Source organism: Pipistrellus kuhlii, unplaced genomic scaffold (genome assembly GCF_014108245.1).
Source record: "Pipistrellus kuhlii isolate mPipKuh1 unplaced genomic scaffold, mPipKuh1.p scaffold_m20_p_1, whole genome shotgun sequence".
Classification (NCBI taxonomy): domain Eukaryota; kingdom Metazoa; phylum Chordata; class Mammalia; order Chiroptera; family Vespertilionidae; genus Pipistrellus; species Pipistrellus kuhlii.
The window spans coordinates 168283868-168303517 of record NW_023425404.1 but is presented as its reverse complement, the minus strand read 5'-3'; the positions used below and the strand labels follow the sequence as shown (position 1 = coordinate 168303517).

Here is a 19650-nt window from a genome sequence, read left to right as displayed (position 1 = left end):
TTGCAGACAGCAGGTTGTGGGACTTCTCTGCCTCTAATTCCTACAATATATCTCCTCTTACATATATCTGTATATTTCCTATTGGTTCTGCTTCCCCAGAGAACCCTATACAGATTTTGGTTGAGAAATACCAGTTCAGATGACCTCCAAATTTCTTCCTTTTAGTTAAAAAATAAACAAACATCAGTGGCTCCATTTGATCTGCTCACAGTTCAGGCAGCATGGCAGAGTAAACAGAGCACTGATTCAGGATTCTCCTTCATTTCTGCCACCAACTAGCTGTCTCAAGAGGAGCAATTCAGCTAACTGCTCTGGTTCTCCATCCACAAAGGTAGAGTGAAAGAGTTTGTTTAGCTGACCTCTGAAGCTCCATCCAACATTAAGGTGCTGATCCTGGGGAAGATCTTGATGTACAAAGGGCCAAAGGCTCTAAGTAAAAGTGCTTCCAGAGTGCCTCCAGCACTAGAACACTCAGCCAGTCACAGGCCAGCCAACATCTTAACCAAGGCTCAATCTATCAAGACATATTTGACCCACCAGAGAGGGTACATAATTAACAGAGGGAAGGCCGTGGAGAAAGGTTTGCTTTTCATTAAAAATCATTAGGAATACTTCTTTGTCCTTTGACTTCTCATTGGATTTGTTATCAATAAAATATATTGAATCCATCTCCTATTTGGTATTCCCATAGCCAGTGCCTTGCTTCAGAGTCTGCTCATCAATTTCCCACTGGCTCCATTTCCATGTTGTCCTATCCCTACTAACATAGCCCACCTATGTTAACATTCAGTAGATGATTCATCACATTATTCACTTGTCTAAATGTTAACCTGACTCATCTCCCTCTGACTTAAAACATTTCAACGAACTCTATTACCTATAGAATTAAGTCCAAACTCTTCATCATGGTTTTCAAAACCATATTAGACCTCAGCTGACATTTTCAAAATAAACGCCAGCAACTGTTCTCACCTCCAAGACCTCCACACTTAGGTAGTTTTGGATCCGAGGATCTTCAAATCAAATCTGTCCTCAACTAAATAAGAAATGAAGCAAGTTGTATTCTTACACACAAGCTGCTTTCTGCCCTAAATTTTATCCCTTTTGCACAAAGTATTTTACAAAAACAGACTTCCTTTAAAGAATTAAAAATATCTCCTTGAATCAGTAACTCTTTCGGTACACTTTTTAAAAAATACCAGCCTCCAAAGCTATAGGGTTTGTAACTCATTCATTTAATGGGCAATCATTCATATAGCAATCACTTATAAATCTTGCAGGTCCTGAATGTTGGCAAACTACATATCAGGCTACATGTCAGCTCTACACTGTTATAAAAAATATGCATTCTTTAAGCATTTCTATTACTGAAATATTTCATACTTGAGGATAATGTTATTTTAGTACAATGACACATAACTTAAATTTTTTTAAATAAAAATGGTAAGAGACTGAGAAATTAAGACAGTATTTACCCCTATGAAGTCACCTTCTTCAAACTCACTTAAAATGTCAGAGTTGGTATTTCTGTTCATGCTTGTATTACTTGACATGACCTTTAACTGTCCAGCAAGAATCAGGTAGCATTCAAGTGGTACATGTCCTTGTCTTAGAAGCATACTTCCAGCTTCAAATCTGGAGAGAAAGAATATTAAACACATTTCTCCTGCAAAATGGCAAGTTTGAAGTCATCATTGGCAAACAAAATGCTGTCATCTTCACCTGTAAAGAATTTTTATTTTTGTTCAGAAGCAATTATCTTCTTCTGGTATAGACCTTGAGGCAAGGATGGGAGCCAACCTGTTCACTGCCATGGCAGCGGTGCCGAGAATGGCACTTGGCCCATAAACTACGTCTTCAATGAATACATATGGAGTGGATCAGGAAGAGGCAGAGGGAGGTGTTGCACAATCACAGAACAGAAGGTCTCCATACAAATGAGTTCCTTAGATGAACCCTGTTTTCGCAAAACAGAGGCATTTTTAAAACACTTCTGCTGAATTCCTGATGTGAGGCAAGGTTTTTGGTTTTCTGGGAGACAAATTTGGTATTGATTAGTGTTTCTTTGATCAAGACTTTTTAAAAATACTTAAGTCCTCGCTTTTTAAAAAATTCATTTTACCATTTTATTTTCTTACATAAATATAACGCCTTCAAAAGGTTCTTGGAACTGTGGCAAAATGATTTATAAAAAAAACCCACCTTTACCATAGGCTAATTGACATAAACAAGAGTTAAGTTCCTATGGCATCTCAGCACCATTATAACAAATGACATTGAACAAAACAAGGTTATTTGAGGATGTGCTGTATTATACTCAGGAAAAGTTTTGTAAATCTGCTCCTTTTCCCTGTTTGTAGATATTGAGCCAGAGGACAGGAGTTTTCCCACTCCAAGTTTATAGAAACAACCATCCCTGGTAGTAATGCATAATAAACTTTAATGAACATTAAAAAAAAATCACTTCGGGCATTTGATAAAAAGATCAAGATTCCTTTATACCCTGGAAATTCTGGTTTGGTAGATCTGGAGTGGAGCCTAGGCATCTGTCTTCTTAAAAGGATCTCCAGATTATTTTGATAAGAACCACGCTTTGAGAAACATTGTATTTGAGACCAAGAACAAGCATTATTTACTTTCTTTTACTTACACGAGTAATTTTGTGAAGACTGGAACTGGGCATGTTCCATGAAATATTAGGAAGTCTGGATAACTTTAGAGTTTCATTTAATTACTACCCAGAATTCTTTCTTCCTAGAAGAATAAGAGTTATAATATCTATATTCCAAATTAGGCAGGAGTCATTAAAGAGAACGGTAGTGAGAAAGATGACAGTGTTATGTATTAAAGATACTCCCATCCCTGTGTTATCAGTGAGGAGGCCTGAACTCCAGCACTTGACATGGTATGAATCAATTAAATGATTTTAAGAAAATTGCTTACCTTCTATTATACTTCCAATTCTTTACCTATAAAATGGGAATGAATCTGTACCTACCACATACTTCATAATAATGTTTTAGAAGAAAATATGAAATATATTTAAATTATTCAAAGGGAAGATATTTATAAATAAAGTATTGGGATTTTGCCCTGTTTTAAGAAGTTTGACAATGTGAAGGAGAATTAGAAGCAGCACAGCTCCCCCCAAAATAACTATTCAAAGTAATAACCAAGTCTTCCACAGTTCCATGGAAGTTCTTATAAGAGAAGACATGAAACTCTTGAGTCAGAGACTCAAAAAGTATAACAGGAATATCAAGTGAATCAGTTGGGTGCCAGATGCCCATTATACTAATTGGATCACCAGCCTCCTCTGTAATTCATTGGACAAGGATTCCAGGGCTACCCATTGCTTCTGAAGCATTAAAATTTAAGAATATCACCCATACAATAAACCATTAAATATTCACAGGAGCCTGTACTCTAGTGTTAAATTGCAAAAGTATAACGGTAATCTCAGCATGGTTGCACCAGTCCCGAAGTCCCACGGAGCAATAGGGTGGCCCAGGGGAGTCTGCTTATGCAGTGGGGTAAGCCACAAGGGAAGAGCCAGAGCTTAGGGCATCCACTGCTTTTACAATAAGCAGTAAGTGAGCTGTCTGTCTGGAAGGAGACCAGGTACAGTATAATGTGTTAGTGTCTCAGGATTCCCAGTGGCATGAACAATCCTGAGGAGTGGCAGGGGTGGAGGCAGTGGGAGGAGGGGGTGGAGGAGGGAAGACCAGCCAAAGCCTTGAGATTTGGGCACATTCAGCAAGATGTATATGAGCACAAAAGGCTCCTCACAGATTGCATCTCAGGACACTGGGCTTATTAATGAAAATGAATAGAATTTTAAAATAAGGTTCTTCAGTTAACTTAAAGAATTATAATTCCAGTTCCAAAGGAAGAATATGTAAAAAGGAAATTTAACATTACTATCTTTCCTGCCTTTGGGAAGAGAATCACAGATTAAAATGTGACGACTCCTGATTTTCCACTATTTATGTTCATAGATACCAAATTTTCAAAACCATTTCTTTTACTCTGAAGAATTACAACATCATTAAAAATTGCTGAAGTAGGAGGAGGTAAGATGGCGGAAGAATAGATGGGCGGATTCTGAGCCCTCTCCCGAAGCAGAAAGAGAGAGCAACTGAGGGTCTTGTGCTGTGAGTGTTTATCGGCAAGCTGGGAGACAGTGAACACCAGTAGAAACTGCTGGGGGGCTGCTGACAGAGGTGCCCCTCACAGGGAAGCACCCACGAGAGCTGTGTCCCTGCCAGGAGCTCCCTACCGGCTTGGACAGGGAAACCTCGCCATTTTGAGAGGAAGATAGGATCGTGTCAGAGGCCTGAATATCCACAGCCGCAGCGACCACCAAGCATCTGTGACCCCCAGAACGCGGATCCCAGGCAGCGCAAACACCTGCCCTCATAGGATTGCCCCACTGCTCAGCGAAAAGGTCAGATTTCGCGGGGAGAGGGTGGAGAATGCTCGCGGCGAAAACAAAAAGCCTGCGCGCACAGAGCGCACTCGCAGAAGCTGGAGGACAAGGGCGGTGATTACAAGTAGAAGCCCCCCGCTGTTGGGCTGTTGTCACCCTTGAAAGAGGACGGGGCTCCTAACAGGGGAGATATCTAAAGAGCAACACATTTGGATCCGGCTCGGAGGGATATCGGAGAGTTGAGGGAGATTCCAGTTGCTCGGACCTGCCCCCTCCCCCCCTCCATAGTTCCAGCTTCAGAGAGGACAAAAAAAAAAAAAAAAAAAAAAAAAAAGCTGGAGAGGCTCTCAACCTAGAAACACTGCCCCCAGAGGCTAATTCACAAATTGACTCTAGTGTAATAAAAACAAAGCAAAACCTGCCTAAAAATCAGGACTGGATCATAACAATAGAGGAAGCGAATGACCTTCATTACTGCAAATTTTAATTAAATTTTTTAAATTTTATTATTATTATTTTTTTAAATTTTTGTTTTCATTATTTGCAACGTTTACTCAAGAAACTATTTTTTTTCTTTTTCCTCACTTGATTTTATCTTGATAATTATTACATTGTATATGTAATCAACATTATTACTACTACTAATTTACCTTTTTCAGCTTATTTTCTTTTGTTTATTTTTATTATTTTTATTTCACTTGATTATATATATATATATATTTTAATTTCAGGATTACTATTCTACAGTCTTTATCCTTCTTTCTCTAACGCTTTATTCTATCTCAACCCTACCTTTATGCCTTCACCCTCTTTCCAATCTTTTCCTTTGATACCCTGTTTATCTTAACCCTTTCCTGCTCTAGATTTCCCCCATTCCTTCTGTCTACCCCCTCCTAAAATTTCACCCTACTTGTATATATCTAATTTCCAACTACCTGCCCCAAACCCATTCACACCTCCCTCGCAGTTGTCCTAAAAACAAAAACAAAAAACAAAAAAAAAAATAGTCTTTCTCTCTAACTCTTTGAAGTTGTATGTTGAATGTTAACTTTACTGAAGTTGTATGCTTTTCTTTTATAAGATTGATTTGCCTATGCTTTTTGTTTGATTGTATGTTTTTGTTAGCTGGGTTCTAGTCACCCTTATTGGTGGTTATTAATAGCGCAAACACATTTCTATTCAGTGCCTTGTGTGTTGTACCTGGTTGTGCTGTATTTTGTGCCTTTAAATCAAAGCAGGAGAGAGAGAACTACACAACCAGACATCCTAGATCATGGGGAGACCAAAAAACAGCCCACATATGAAAAAAAAGCAGTCTTCACCAGAAAAGGAAGTAAACGACATAGAGGTAAGCAACCTACCAGAGCAAGAATTCAGAGTAACGATCTTAAGATGGCTAAAAAGAATGGAAGACAAATTTGACAATATGAGTAAGACCCAAGAGGAAATGAAAAAAACCCAAGAGGAAATGAAGATGACTCAAGATGAAATGAAAAATGACATCGCTACTATGAAGAACTCAATAGAAAGCATCAAGAGCAGACTAGAAGAAGCAGAGGATCGCATCAGTGAGCTAGAAGACAAGATGGAAAAAAATACCCAATTAGAGCAGCTTCTAGGAAAAAAAAATTAAAAAGCAGGAGGAGAGCCTACGGGAGCTTTGGGACAATGCAAAACAAAACAATATTCAAATAATAGGGGTTCCGGAAGGAAAGAAAACTGAGGTAGATATGGAAAACGTATTTCAAGAAATAATGACAGAAAATTTTCCTGAGATAGAGAAGAAAAAACCCACACAAATCCAAGATGCTCGCAGAGTCCCAAGCAAAATGGATCCCAGAAGACCTACGCCAAGACATATTATAATTAAATTGGCAAACACCAATGACAAAGTTAGAATCTTAAAAGCAGCCAGAGAGAGACAGAAAGTTACATATAAAGGAACCCCCATCAGACTAACAACTGATTTCTCAACAGAAACTTATCAGGCCAGAAGGGAATAGGATGAAATATACAAAGTCATGCAAAGAAAGGGTCTGAATCCAAGAATACTGTACCCAGCAAGACTATCAATCAAAATTGAAGGGGAAATCAGGAGCTTCACAGACAAAAAAAGACTAAAGGAATTTATCTCCACCAAACCAGCAATGCAAGAAATGCTAAAGGGTCTACTGTAAAAATAAAGAAATAGGAAGTGAAGAAGGAACACAGGGGTATAGAATAAAAATGGCATCAAATGAGTACCTGTCATTAATAACATTAAATGTAAATGGTTTAAATGCTCCAATCAAAAGACATAGGGTAACAGATTGGATAAGAAAACAAGACCCATGTATCTGTTGTCTACAAGAAACCCACCTCAGAAAAAGAGATGCACACAGACTGAGGGTGAAGGGATGGAAAAAGGTTTTCCAGGCAAATGGAAATGAAAAGAAAGCTGGGGTAGCAATACTTATATCTGACAAATTAGATCTCAGAGTGAAGGACATAATAAGAGACAATGAAGGCCACTTCATAATACTAAAGGGAGCAATCAAACAAGAAGAAATAACCCTGGTAAATATATATGCACCCAATACGGGAGCACCCAAATACATAAAAAAAACTGCTGGAGGACATTAAGGGAGAGATTAACAGCAATACAATCATAGTAGGAGATTTTAATACCCCACTGTCACCCTTCGACAAATCATCTAAACAAAAAATCAGCAAAGAAATATCAATCCTAAATGACTCACTAGACCAGATGGAATTAATTGACATCTTCAGAACATTCCACCCCAAAGCCACAGAATATACATTCTTCTCAAATGCACATGGGACATTCTCAAAGATAGACCACATTTTGGGACATAGGCAAAGTCTCTTCAAATTCAAGAAGATAGAAATCATATCAAGCATCTTCTCAGACCATAATGGCATAAAAATGGAAATTAACTATAATAAAAATAATCCAAAGAAATCAAACACATGGAGACTAAACAGCATACTATTAAACAAGGACTGGGTTACCAGAGAAATCAAGGAAGAAATTAAAAACATCCTGGAAACAAATGACAATGAAAACACAACAATCCAAAATCTATGGGACACAGCAAAAACAGTTTTGAGAGGGAAGTTCATATCCTTACAAGCCTATTGCAAAAAACTAGAAAAAAGTGTAACAAATGATCTAACTCTACAACTCAAAGAGTTAGAAAAAGAGCAACAAGAAAAGCCCAGTGTAAGTAGAAGGAAGGAAATAAAAAAAATCAGAGCACAGATAAACGACATAGAGACCAAAGAAACAATACATAAGATCAACAAAACCAAGAGCTGGTTCTTTGAAAGGATAAACAAGATAGATGGACCTCTAGCCAGACTAACCAAGAAACATAGAGAGAGGACCCAAATAAACAAAATCAGAAATGAAAGAGGTGAAATAACAACAGACCCCACCGAAATACAACGGATTGTTACAAAATACTATGAACAACTCTACTCCAACAAACTGAACAACCTGGAGGAAATGGACATATTCCTAGAAAAATATAATCTTCCAAAACTCAATCAGGAAGAATCTAAAAATCTCAATAAACCAGTGACTTGGGAAGAAATTGAAACAGTCATCAAAAAGCTTCCAGCAAACAAAAGCCCAGGGCCAGATGGCTTCACAGGAGAGTTTTACCAAACATTCAAGGAAGAACTAAAAACTATCCTCCTCAGACTATTCCAAAAAATCCAAGAGGAAGGAACACTTCCAAATTCCTTCTATGAAGCCAGCATCACCCTAATACCAAAACCAGATAAAGATAACTCAATGAAAGAGAATTACAGGCCAATATCCCTCATGAACATAGATGCCAAAATCCTCAACAAAATTCTAGCAAATCAACTCCAGAAGAACATCACAAAGATCATACACTACGACCAAGTAGGATTTATTCCAGGAATGCAAGGATGGTACAATATCCGCAAATCAATAAATGTGATACATCACATAAACAAATTGAAAGATAAAAATCATATAGTCATATCAATTGATGCAGAAAAAGCATTCGATAAAATCCAACACCATTTTCTGAAAAAAACTCTTAACAAGGTGGGAGTACAAGGATCATACCTCAACATAATAAAAGCTATATATGATAAACCCACAGCCAACATTATACTCAATGGGCAAAAACTAAAACCATTCCCTCTAAGAACAGGAACAAGACAGGGATGTCCACTCTCGCCACTCCTGTTTGACATAGTACTGGAATTACTAGCCATTGCAATTAGATAAGAGGAGGAAATAAAAGGCATCCAAATTGGAAAAGAAGAAGTAAAGTTATCCTTATTTGCAGATGACATGATATTGTACATAAAAAACCCAAAAGACTCCATTAAAAAACTAATTGACTTAATAAATGAATTTGGCAATGTAGCAGGATACAAAATTAATGCCAAGAAATCCATGGCTTTTCTATACACCAACAGAGAAACTGCAGAAACAGAGACTAAAAAAGCAATTCCATTTACCATCGCACCAAAAAAAATAAGATACCTAGGAATAAATTTAACTTAGGAAGTAAAGGACCTATATGCGGAAAACTACACGACACTGAAAAAAGAGATAGAGGAAGATGTAAGGAGATGGAAGAACATACCATGTTCATGGATTGGTAGGATCAACATCATCAAAATGTCCATACTTCCTAAAGCAATCTATAGGTTCAATGCACTCCCCATTAAAATACCAATGACATATTTCACCAACCTAGAAAGAACTCTCCAAAAGTTCATTTGGAACAATAAAAGACCCCGAATAGCCACAGCAATCCTGAGAAAGAAGAGTAAAGTAGGAGGGATCTCAATACCAGACTTCAAACTGTATTACAAAGCCACTGTTCTCAAAACAGCCTGGTACTGGCACAAGAACAGACATATAGATCAATGGAATCGAATCGAGAACCCAGATATCAACCCAAATCACTATGCTCAACTAATATTTGACAAAGGAGGCACGAATATACAATGGAGTCAAGACAGTTTCTTCAATAAATGGTGTTGGGAAAATTGGACAGACACATGCAAAAGAATGAAACTAGATCACCAACTTACACCATTCACAAAAATAAACTCAAATTGGATACAGGACTTAAACATCAGACGGGAAACCATAAAAATACTAGAAGCATCCACAGGCAGCAAAATCTCAGACGTATGCCAAAAGAACTTCTTCACTGATACTACCCCTAGGGCAATGGAAGCTAAAGAGAAAATAAACAAATGGGACTACATCAAAATAAAAAGCTTTTTTACAGCAAAAGAAACCATCAACAAAACAACAAGAAAGCCCACAGTGTGGGAGAACATATTTGCAAATGATACTACTGATAAAGGTTTAATCTCCAACATCTACAAACAGCTTATACAACTAAATAAAAGGAAGATAAATAATCCAATTAAAAAATGGGCAATGGACCTAAATAGAACATTTTCAAAAGAAGACAGAAGGAAGGCCAAAAGGCACATGAAAACATGTTCAAAGTCACTAATTATCCGAGAGATGCAAATCAAAACAACAATGCGGTACCATCTCACACCTGTCAGAATGGCCAACATCAACAAATCAACAGACAAGTGTTGGCGAGGTTGCGGAGAAAAAGGAACCCTCATGCACTGCTGGTGGGAATGCAGACTGGTGCAACCACTGTGGAGAACAGTGTGGAGTTTCCTCAAGAAACTGAAAATGGAACTCCCATTTGACCCAGTAATCTCACTTCTAGGAATATATCCCAAGAAACTAGAAACACCAATCAGAAAGGATATATGCACCCCTATGTTCATAGCAGCACAATCTACAATAGCCAGAATTTGGAAACAGCCTAGGTGCCCGTCAGCAGATGATTGGATCAAAAAACTTTGGTACATCTACACAATGGAATACTATGCTGCCATAAAAAAGAAGGAATTCTCATCATTTGCAGCAACCTGGATGGAATTGGAGAGCATCTTGCTGAGTGAAATAAGCCAATCAATGAAAGAGAAACACCACATGACCTCACTCATTTGTGGATAATAAAGAGCATTATAAACTGATGAACCAAAAGATAGATATAGAGACAGTATATCAACAAGTAGACTGTCAAATTACAGCGGGGAGGGGAGGAAGATCTGGGGGAGATAATAGATCAACAGAAGGACTTTTATATATGCATATAAGTACAACCAATGGACACAAAACTCTGGGGAGGGAGGGGATGTGTGGGAGGGAGGGGGGCAAAAAAAATCAATAAAATATATTTAAAAAAATTGCTGAAGTAACTGCTGCATCATAGAAGTATCTTCAAGATAGTAGTTGGTTTCTATGAATTAAGAATAGGAGCATAGTCAATAAGAATACCAGAGCATCAGAGAATGGAGCCAATCATAAGGATGTGATGGAAAAGAGAGAGAGGGGAAGCATGGGGAATGGAGGACTTACAAAGGGAAGAGATGGATGACAGGCATTATAATGGGAAAAGAGTCTGGTATTCAAGACAGTCAGATTTAACGCTTCACAGAAAGAACAGGATGATTCCACAATCCGTTTTCTCTCCTCTCTATTGTGAAAGTGGCTGAGGGCCACCATTCGCAGCCAGCTTTTCAAGTGCATCCCTTGGCTGCCAGATGCCCATTATGCTAATTGGATCAGCAGCCTCCTCTATAACTCATTGACACAGGATTCCAGGGCTCCCCATTTCTTCGGGAGCATTAAAATTTAAGAATATCACCCATACAATAAGCTATAAAATATTCACATGGGCCTGTACTCTAGTATTAAATTGCAGCTCCAGGATGGTTCTGCAATAGCCTATTTGAATGATGTGAAGGCATGCCAGTGCTGAATAGGCTTCTCCTGCTTAAACATTTAATTTTATACTTCCGGAGCACTCAAAGCTCTTGCGAATATTTATAGTTTGATTAAAATTATTTTCCTTAAGATTTTTTTTAAGCCCATAGATACAACTGCTCCAACCTAACAAATGCAGAAATTGGAGTATTTTTATTAAGAACAGAAAAAGATTTAATGCCATGACATTCAGGCATAGCTATGTATGTATATTGTATATTGAAATCTAAGAAGAGCCCATGAACATTATTAATTACTATAGATATACTGATTCATTTTTGTTTTTTATTCTTCATGGAAAAGGATAAATCTGAATAGTAATACTATCAATCTTCAATGAGTGAACTGTTGTTTATGACAAATAATTATCCATTAAAACTTATAAATAACAAGTAGCCCTGCACACGAATCCATGCACCAGTAGCCTGCTGCCGCCCTTCTGTAGCTCTCTGCCTGCTGCTCCCCTCTCTTTAGTCCCTCCCCACCACTTGCCTCTTCATAGCTTGCTTTCCTGCCCCTTCCTGAAGCTCTCCACTGCCCACTTGTAGTTTGCTGCCCCACCCTCCTGCTGATCCATGGTCTGGTCGTTATGTGGTCAGTCATTACATAACGACCATTTGCATATTAAATCTTTATTATATAGGATAATGATTTTTAAAATGAGACTGCATGTTATTACTACATCAGTTAACTTTTTCCAAGAAAGAATTATATACATGATGAATCTTGTATTAAACATGGTTATGAGATAATCATGGTTATGGGACAACAGAATCCATTCTGATTGGTTTGAGAAAGAAAGGATTTACTACAGGTATTAGATAGCTTATAGAATCTTCAGAAAGGTTATTTAAATAGTTTCTAGGCCAAATTGCCAGGAAAACCCGGTGAAGATGCTGGGCAGACCCCAGGACCATACAGTCAGGAAATTGGGCCACCATATCCCAACAAAAAATCATGTGGTCTTTGCCAATATCTATACCAGCAAAATAGATGGCCCGTGTCCAAGCTTCCCCCCACAACATATTAACATCACCTCAAATGACATGAAGAGCTATCTAAATCATATGTCCATAAGCTGAAAGAAAGGGGAAGCAGGAAAAGATAAGTTTTTTTATACTGTTGTTTTGCTTTCTTTGTATTCTAATTAAGATGGTAGGGTTTACATTAGGGAACACTATAAAAATATAAACCTCAAAAGATTTTGGGCAATCCCTAGTTGCAAATGTAAACTTCAGACTCTTACAATAAAGTTTAGAGTACTTTACCTAATACACTTTGCATATTTTCCTCTTTCTAGATAAATAAGTGAGCTGTTAGAACAGTCCAATCACTTCATTTTATTATTTTGGCATTTTGCTTATAATAAGCCTTGTCTTCATCTGATTTTCAATTATAGTTTCCTTTAGGTTGGTTTAAAATTCATGATTACACTAGAGTTCAAAGCACTAACCCCAAACTTTTACATATATCTTCTGGTAAATATTCAAGTTGTAACATGTGTTTTGTCTCTGAGTTTGGTTAAATTTTATTCACCATCTGCCCTGGCCACTGCTCTAACCACTGAACACACCAGCCAAAGCATACTATCTGCCTTTCCTAAGGGACTGCTAAGGCCCAAAGGAATATTTTTGTGTCACTTACTCTTTTTTAAAAAATACTTTTTTTTTTTTAAATTGATTTCAGAGAGTAAGGGAGAGGGAGAGATAGAAACAATGATGAGAGAGAATCATTGATCAGCTGCCTCCTGCATGCCCCCTACTGGGGATCGAGCCCGAAACCGGTCCATGTGCCCTTGACCAGAATCAAATCGGGAACCTTTAGTCCGCAAGCGGACACTCTATCCACTGAGCCAAAATCAGCTAGGGACTGTGTCACTTACTCTTGATAGATTGAAGTCTGGCAAAGTTGGAGCTGTACTTCTTTTGGCAAACTGTGAAATGCCCTATTCTTCTTTAAATATAGTTGAATCTTTAAATGAAAAGGGGGGGGGAGAAGAATAGCTTAGAAAAGGGCTAAAGGAAAATTATTATGTTGTTCTGTTATTAGTTCAGATCTGTTCAGCATTTCTGATAACCAAAACACGAGTAGATTTTATGTGTTCTGCAAAGATGAGCCATTTCTTATATGGTAGATGTTGGTAATTAAAATATTCCATATATGGATTTGTGAGAATTTGGTATGGTTTTAATATAGCAAAAATTCTCCTATGGAAGTAAAGGAAACACTAACGCAATAAGATGATCTTTTCCAGCATTTATGAAATCCCATGTTAGGACCCTGCCTCTGTGAAGAAGTTGATAAGGAATCCTTTAGAATTTAGTTTGTCTAGCAAAACATGCAGTAAAAACCAGGGACCATAAAAATAAAATCTGATTGTATCTGAAAGTCCTTCATTGGAAGATATTAGAGGTAAGAAGTTCAAACATGCCTTTCTCTCTCTCTCTCTCTCTCTCTCTCTCTCTCTCTCTCTCTCTCTCTCTCTCTCTCTCTTTTTAATATATTTTATTGATTTTTTTGGCCCCCCTTCCTTCCCTCCCATACATACCCTCCCTCCCCAGAGTTTTATGTCCATTGGTTGTACTTATATGCATGTATACAAGTCCTTCGGTTGATCTATTATCTCCCCCAGATCTCTCTCCCCTCCCCACTGCAATTTGACAGTCTGCTTGTTGCTTTACTGTCTCTATATCTATCTTTTGGTTCATCAGTTTATAATGTTCTTTATTATCCATAAATGAGTGAGGTCATGTAGTGTTTCTCTTTCATTGATTGGCTTATTTCACTCAGCATGATGTTCTCCAATTCCATCCAGGTTGCTGCAAATGATGAGAATTCCTTCTTTTTTATGGCAGCATAATATTCCATTGTGTAGATGTACCAAAGTTTTTTGATCCAATCATCTGCTGACAGGCACCTAGGCTGTTTCCAAATTCTGGCTATTGTAGATTGTGCTGCTATGAACATAGGGGTGCATATATCCTTTCTGATGGGTGTTTCTAGTTTCTTGGGATATATTCCTAGAAGTGGGATTACTGGGTCAAATGGGAGTTCCATTTTCAGTTTCTTGAGGAAACTCCACACTGTTCTCCACAGTGGTTGCACCAGTCTGCATTTTCACCAGCAGTGCACGAGGGTTCCTTTTTCTCCGCAACCTCACCAACACTTGTCGTTTGTTGATTTGTTGATGTTGGTCATTCTGACAGGTGTGAGATGGTACCGCATTGTTGTTTTAATTTGCATCTCTCGGATAATTGGTGACTTTGCCTTTTTCTCTTTTTCAAAGTATTTGGTTTTACTGTGCATTAATATTGCATCTGCCTGGCATCTTTGAAAAGGAATTGTGACGTGGCTACTAAATCTTTAAAATGTTTGCATTTTTAAAGGGTCTGAAAACAAAGATATTCTCACAACCCCTACCTCATACCATGTAAAAAGATTAACTCAAAATGGATCAATGATTTAAATATAAGACCTAAAAATGATTAAACCAGAAAACAAAGGAGTTTTCATGGCCTAGGATTTGGTGACGGATTCTTAGATATGACGACAAAATCACAAGCAAAATGAAGAATTAGGCTTCATCAAATTTAAAACTTTTTGCATGAGAGGAGAGTATCAGGAAAGTGAAAAGACTAGTTATAGAATGGGAGAAAATATTTGCAAATCATATCTGACAAGGGTTTAATATCAAGAACACAAAAAGAACTCTTACAACTCAGAAACAAAAAGACAAGCCAATGAAAAAATGGGCAAAGGATTTGAAGAAACATTTTCCCAAAGAAGACGTACAAATGGCCAATAAGTATATAAAAAGATGCTTAACATCTTTAGTCACCTGGGAAATGCAAATCAAAACCACAATAAGATACCACTTCACATCCTTGGGCACTGCTGGTGTAATTGCTGTGGGAAAACAGTTTGGCAGGTACTAAAAAAGCTATAGAATTATCATACCAACCAGCAATCCCAATTCTAGGTACCCCTTCCCAGACTCTCAATGCTGCCAATTACTTTCTTTCTCTATAGTTTTGCCTTCCACAAAATTATATAAATATAATCACATTGTACACTTCTTTTTATTTCTCACTTAGCAAAATGCATTTACGATCATCCTTGTCTTATGTACACCAGCATTTTGTTCTTTTCTATGGCCCATTTGAATTTCATTGCATGGATATATCAATTTTTCTAGCCATTCACCTGTTAACATTTGTAACAACTATCTTTAAAAGTTCTTTTTCATTACTAAAAAATTACAATGCCATCTAATTTCTAAATAAGTATAGCATTGTGTTAATGTTTTATTTTAATTCTTTGAAATTGGGTGATTGTAATGTACAGACTTAATTTACTATTGATAGAAATGCTTGACTAACTAAAAGGACTCCTTTTCTGACTTGCTAGATAAAAGTTTTCTGCAATAACTACTAAATTTAAAAACTTGGAATTTTAGAGTGCTTAAAATCTTAAGTTAGAGTTCCTGCATGTTATGAGCATACTTTTTCAAAAAATGTTATGCGATTTTAACCATTTTTTTAAAATATATATTTTATTGATTTTTTACAGAGAGAAAGGGAGAGAGATAGAGAGCTAGAAATGTCGATGAGAGAGAAACACCAACCAGGTGCCTCCTGCACACCCCCTACTGGGGATGTGCCTGCAACCAACGTACATGCCCCTGACTGGAATCGAACCTGGGACCCTTCAGTCCGCAGACCGATGCTCTACCACTGAGCCAAACCGGTTTCGGCCGATTTTAACCATTTTTAAGTGTACGGTAGATTGGCATTAATAACATTCACACTGTTATGCACCCATCACTACCATTTGTTTTCAAATCTTTTCCACCATCCCACTTGTAACTCTGTGTAAGTAATTGTTCTCCCTACTCTCTTCCCCAAGTCTCTGGCAACCACTGTTCTACTCTCTGCCACTGTGAGTTTGGCTATTTTATATACTTAATATAAATGAAACCATGAAGTATTTGTTATGTGATTGGTTTACTTAATTCAGCATAATGTCTTCAAAATTCATCATATTGTTTTATCTATCAGAAATTCATCCCTTTATAAGGTTGTCTTTTGATTTTTTTTTTTTAATCATAGTCATCCTAACAGGTATAAGTTGATATTTTACTGTGGGGTTTTGATTTGCAATTCCCTGGTGATTAGTGATCTTAAGTATCTTTTCCTATATCTGTTGGCCATTTGTATGCCTTCTTTGGAAAAATGTCTTCTCCATTCCTTTTCCCATTTTTTAATTAAATTATTTGGGTTTTGCTATTTAGTTTGAACAGTTTCTTACATATTTAGATATTAATTCTTATCAGAGAAATGGTTTGCAAATAATTTCTCCCATTTCATAGGTTGTCATTTTATTTAGTTTTTATTTTTATTTGGGAGATATTATTTTATTTTATTATTTTTGAATTGATTTGAGAGAGAGAGGAAGAGAAAAAAAGAGAGAGAAAAACATCAATCGGTTGCTCTGGCATGCACCCCGACAGGACCAAACCTTCAACCTGTGCTTATGCCCTGACCAGGAATTGAACCTGCAACCCCTCTGTACACATGATACTCAACCAACTGAGCCACACTAACCAGGCCTGTCGTTTTATTTTGATGATTGTTTCCTTTGCTCTACAGAAACTTTTTAACTTCATGTAGTCCCATTTGTCTATTTTTGCTTTTGTTGCTTGTGGCTTTAGTGTACATCCATGAAATAACAGCCAAGATCAATGTTGTTGTGGAATGCATCCCATTTACAATAGCATCAAAAAGAATAAAATACTTAGGAATAAACAACTGAGGAGGTGAAAGATCTGTACACTGAAAACTATAAAACATTGATGAGAGAATTTAAAAGCGATACAAACAAATGGGAAGACATCTCGTCATGGACTGAAACACTTAATATTCTTAAAATGTCTGTGCTACCCATAGCGTTCTATAGAGTCAATGCAATCTATCAAAATCCCAATGACATTCTTTACAGAAATAGAAAAACAATTCTAAGATTTGTATGCAACCACAAGGGATCCAGAATAGCCAAAACTGCCTTGAGAAAAAAGAACAAAGCTGGAGGCAACACACTTTCCGATTTCAAAATATATTATAAAGTTACCGAAAAAACAGTATGATATTGGAATAGAGACAGGCATGGGTCAGAATAGAGAGTTCAGAAATGAACCCACACATGTGTGGTAAACTGATGTTCAACAGGAATACACAGTGGAGAAGGATAGTCTCTTCAACAAACAGTGTAGGGAAACTGGATATCCAGATGCAAGAGAATGAAATTAGAGCCTTATCCTTCACCACACACAAAGATCAATTCAAAATGGATTAAAAATTAAATGTAAGACCTGAAGCTGTAAGGCTCCTAGAAGAAAAACAGTGGTCTTGCCAATGGTTTTATAGATAAATAACTTTGAAAAACAAAGTTTTAAAACTGTAGGGCTAAATGCAAAAGGCTGAAGACAGCCCTAACTGGTTTGGCTCAGTGGATAGAGTGTCGGCCTATGGACTGAAGGGTCCCAGGTTCAATTCCAGTCAAGGGCATGTATGTACCTTGGTATATCCCCGTGAGGGGTGTGCAGGAGGCAGCTGATCGGTGTTTCTCTCTTATTGATGTTTCTAACTCTCTATTCTCTCCCTTCCTCTCTGTAAAAAAATCAATAAAATATATTTTTTTAAGGCTAAAGACAAAACAATGCACTTGAGTTAGTAACTATGTATCTCATAGGGGTTCAGGTTAACAATTCTGAAATTACTTCACATATATAACAAAAAGGTAAGTATATTGTAGATAATAACAGCCAGGTTTGTGTTTTGGGAGAAAGATGCTATAAACAAGCAAAAGGGGAATGCTGGAATAAACGCCATGGTATAGACTGGAGTTGGAGATGTCAATATGACCTAATGTTTATTTTAATCTACCTACATATTGATATATGCATAAATGAATGTAGATACATAGGTTAGTATACATACAAACACTTGCTGGCTCTATGTGCTAAGAAGGCTTAGAAACAATGACTTTCAAGTTGCAATAAGAACAATTAGAGGGCAGATTTTGATTTCTAAATCTCATTCTGCAATAAAAGACTCCGTGCTTCTCAAAGAAATGGCTGGTTTTGGGGCAAGGGTATGGAAGAGACAAGATAAACCTGGAGCATCTTACAATGCCAGAAAGTTATTGCTAAAAAATAAATAAAAGTGTGAATTTGTCAAAAGAACACCTAGTCAACATTCCTGATGGCTAGAGCTGGAATAATTTGAGCAATATTGTGAACAATGATAGTAACTATTTATAACTCAAAGAATAAAATAAATACCTATAAGTCAATAAATATTCATTAGACCATTTATATATATAAAAATCTAAGCAATCAAATGACCTAACTGGTCAACTGGTTACTATGACGTGCACTGACCACTAGGGGACAGACACTCAATGCACAGGATTGGGCTCCCTCCTGTCTGGATCGGGCCTGTGGGGATTAGGCTGAAACTGGCTATCTGACATCCCCCAAGGGGTCCCAGATTGTGAGAGGGTGCAGGCCAAGCTAAGGACCCCACTGGTGCACGAATCCATGCACTGGGCCTCTCGTACTGATATAAATACACATAAATGAATGAAAAGAGGCAATTCTTCTACAGAAGAATTATAAATATAGATACAATGGGAAAATAGAACATCATCATTAGAGTATCAAAGTAATAACTGCTGCAAGATCCACTGACGAATGCTAAAATTAGTGAGTAAAACCTTAAAGAGAAACAGGGTATATACATTTCCTAAAAGGACCTCCCATCAAATTTTTATTAATAAGTGTGACAATTGTAACATACATCTACAATCTCTCTGGGCTGGGCTTAGCAATTCACTTTCAAAGGACAGAGTACAGAAAGAGGAAAATGGTAAATTTAAAGTAGAGAAACTGGCAGGCACCACCTTAGCAAAGTAATAAGATATTGATAGCACAAGCCCATAATCTAACCTCAGTCTAATCATGAAAAAAAGACAAACCAAACTGAAGGACATCCTGCAAAACACTGAACCAGTACTCTTCAAAAGTGTCAAGGTAGCCCAGCCAACATGGCTCAGTGGTTGAGCATTGACCTATGAACCAGGAGGTCACAGTTAGATTCCTGATCAGGGCACATGCCCGGGTTATGGGCTCAATCCCCAATGTGAGGCTTGCAGGAGACAAGTGGTCAATGATTCTCTCTCATTATTGATGCTTCTATCTCTCTCTCCCTCTCCCTTCCTCTCTGGAATCAATAAAAATATTTTTTTAAAGCATCAAGGTATCAAAGACAAGGAAATCGGAGGAACTGTCCCAGATTGAAGACTA

The 19650-nt window shown here is 37.4% G+C and overlaps 1 protein-coding gene across 1 annotated transcript in view; it reads right to left on the bottom strand.

Annotated features, from left to right (window-relative positions):
- Positions 1 to 19650, bottom strand: part of LOC118706492 — a 73765-nt gene that overhangs the window by 46192 nt on the left and 7923 nt on the right. The window contains exons 4-5 of the mRNA XM_036415843.2: positions 13171 to 13259; positions 1476 to 1635 (exon numbers count right to left, since the gene is read on the bottom strand). Of these exons, the coding sequence (XP_036271736.1) occupies positions 1476 to 1635; positions 13171 to 13259 (249 nt within the window). The remainder of the gene's footprint in view (positions 1 to 1475; positions 1636 to 13170; positions 13260 to 19650) is intronic.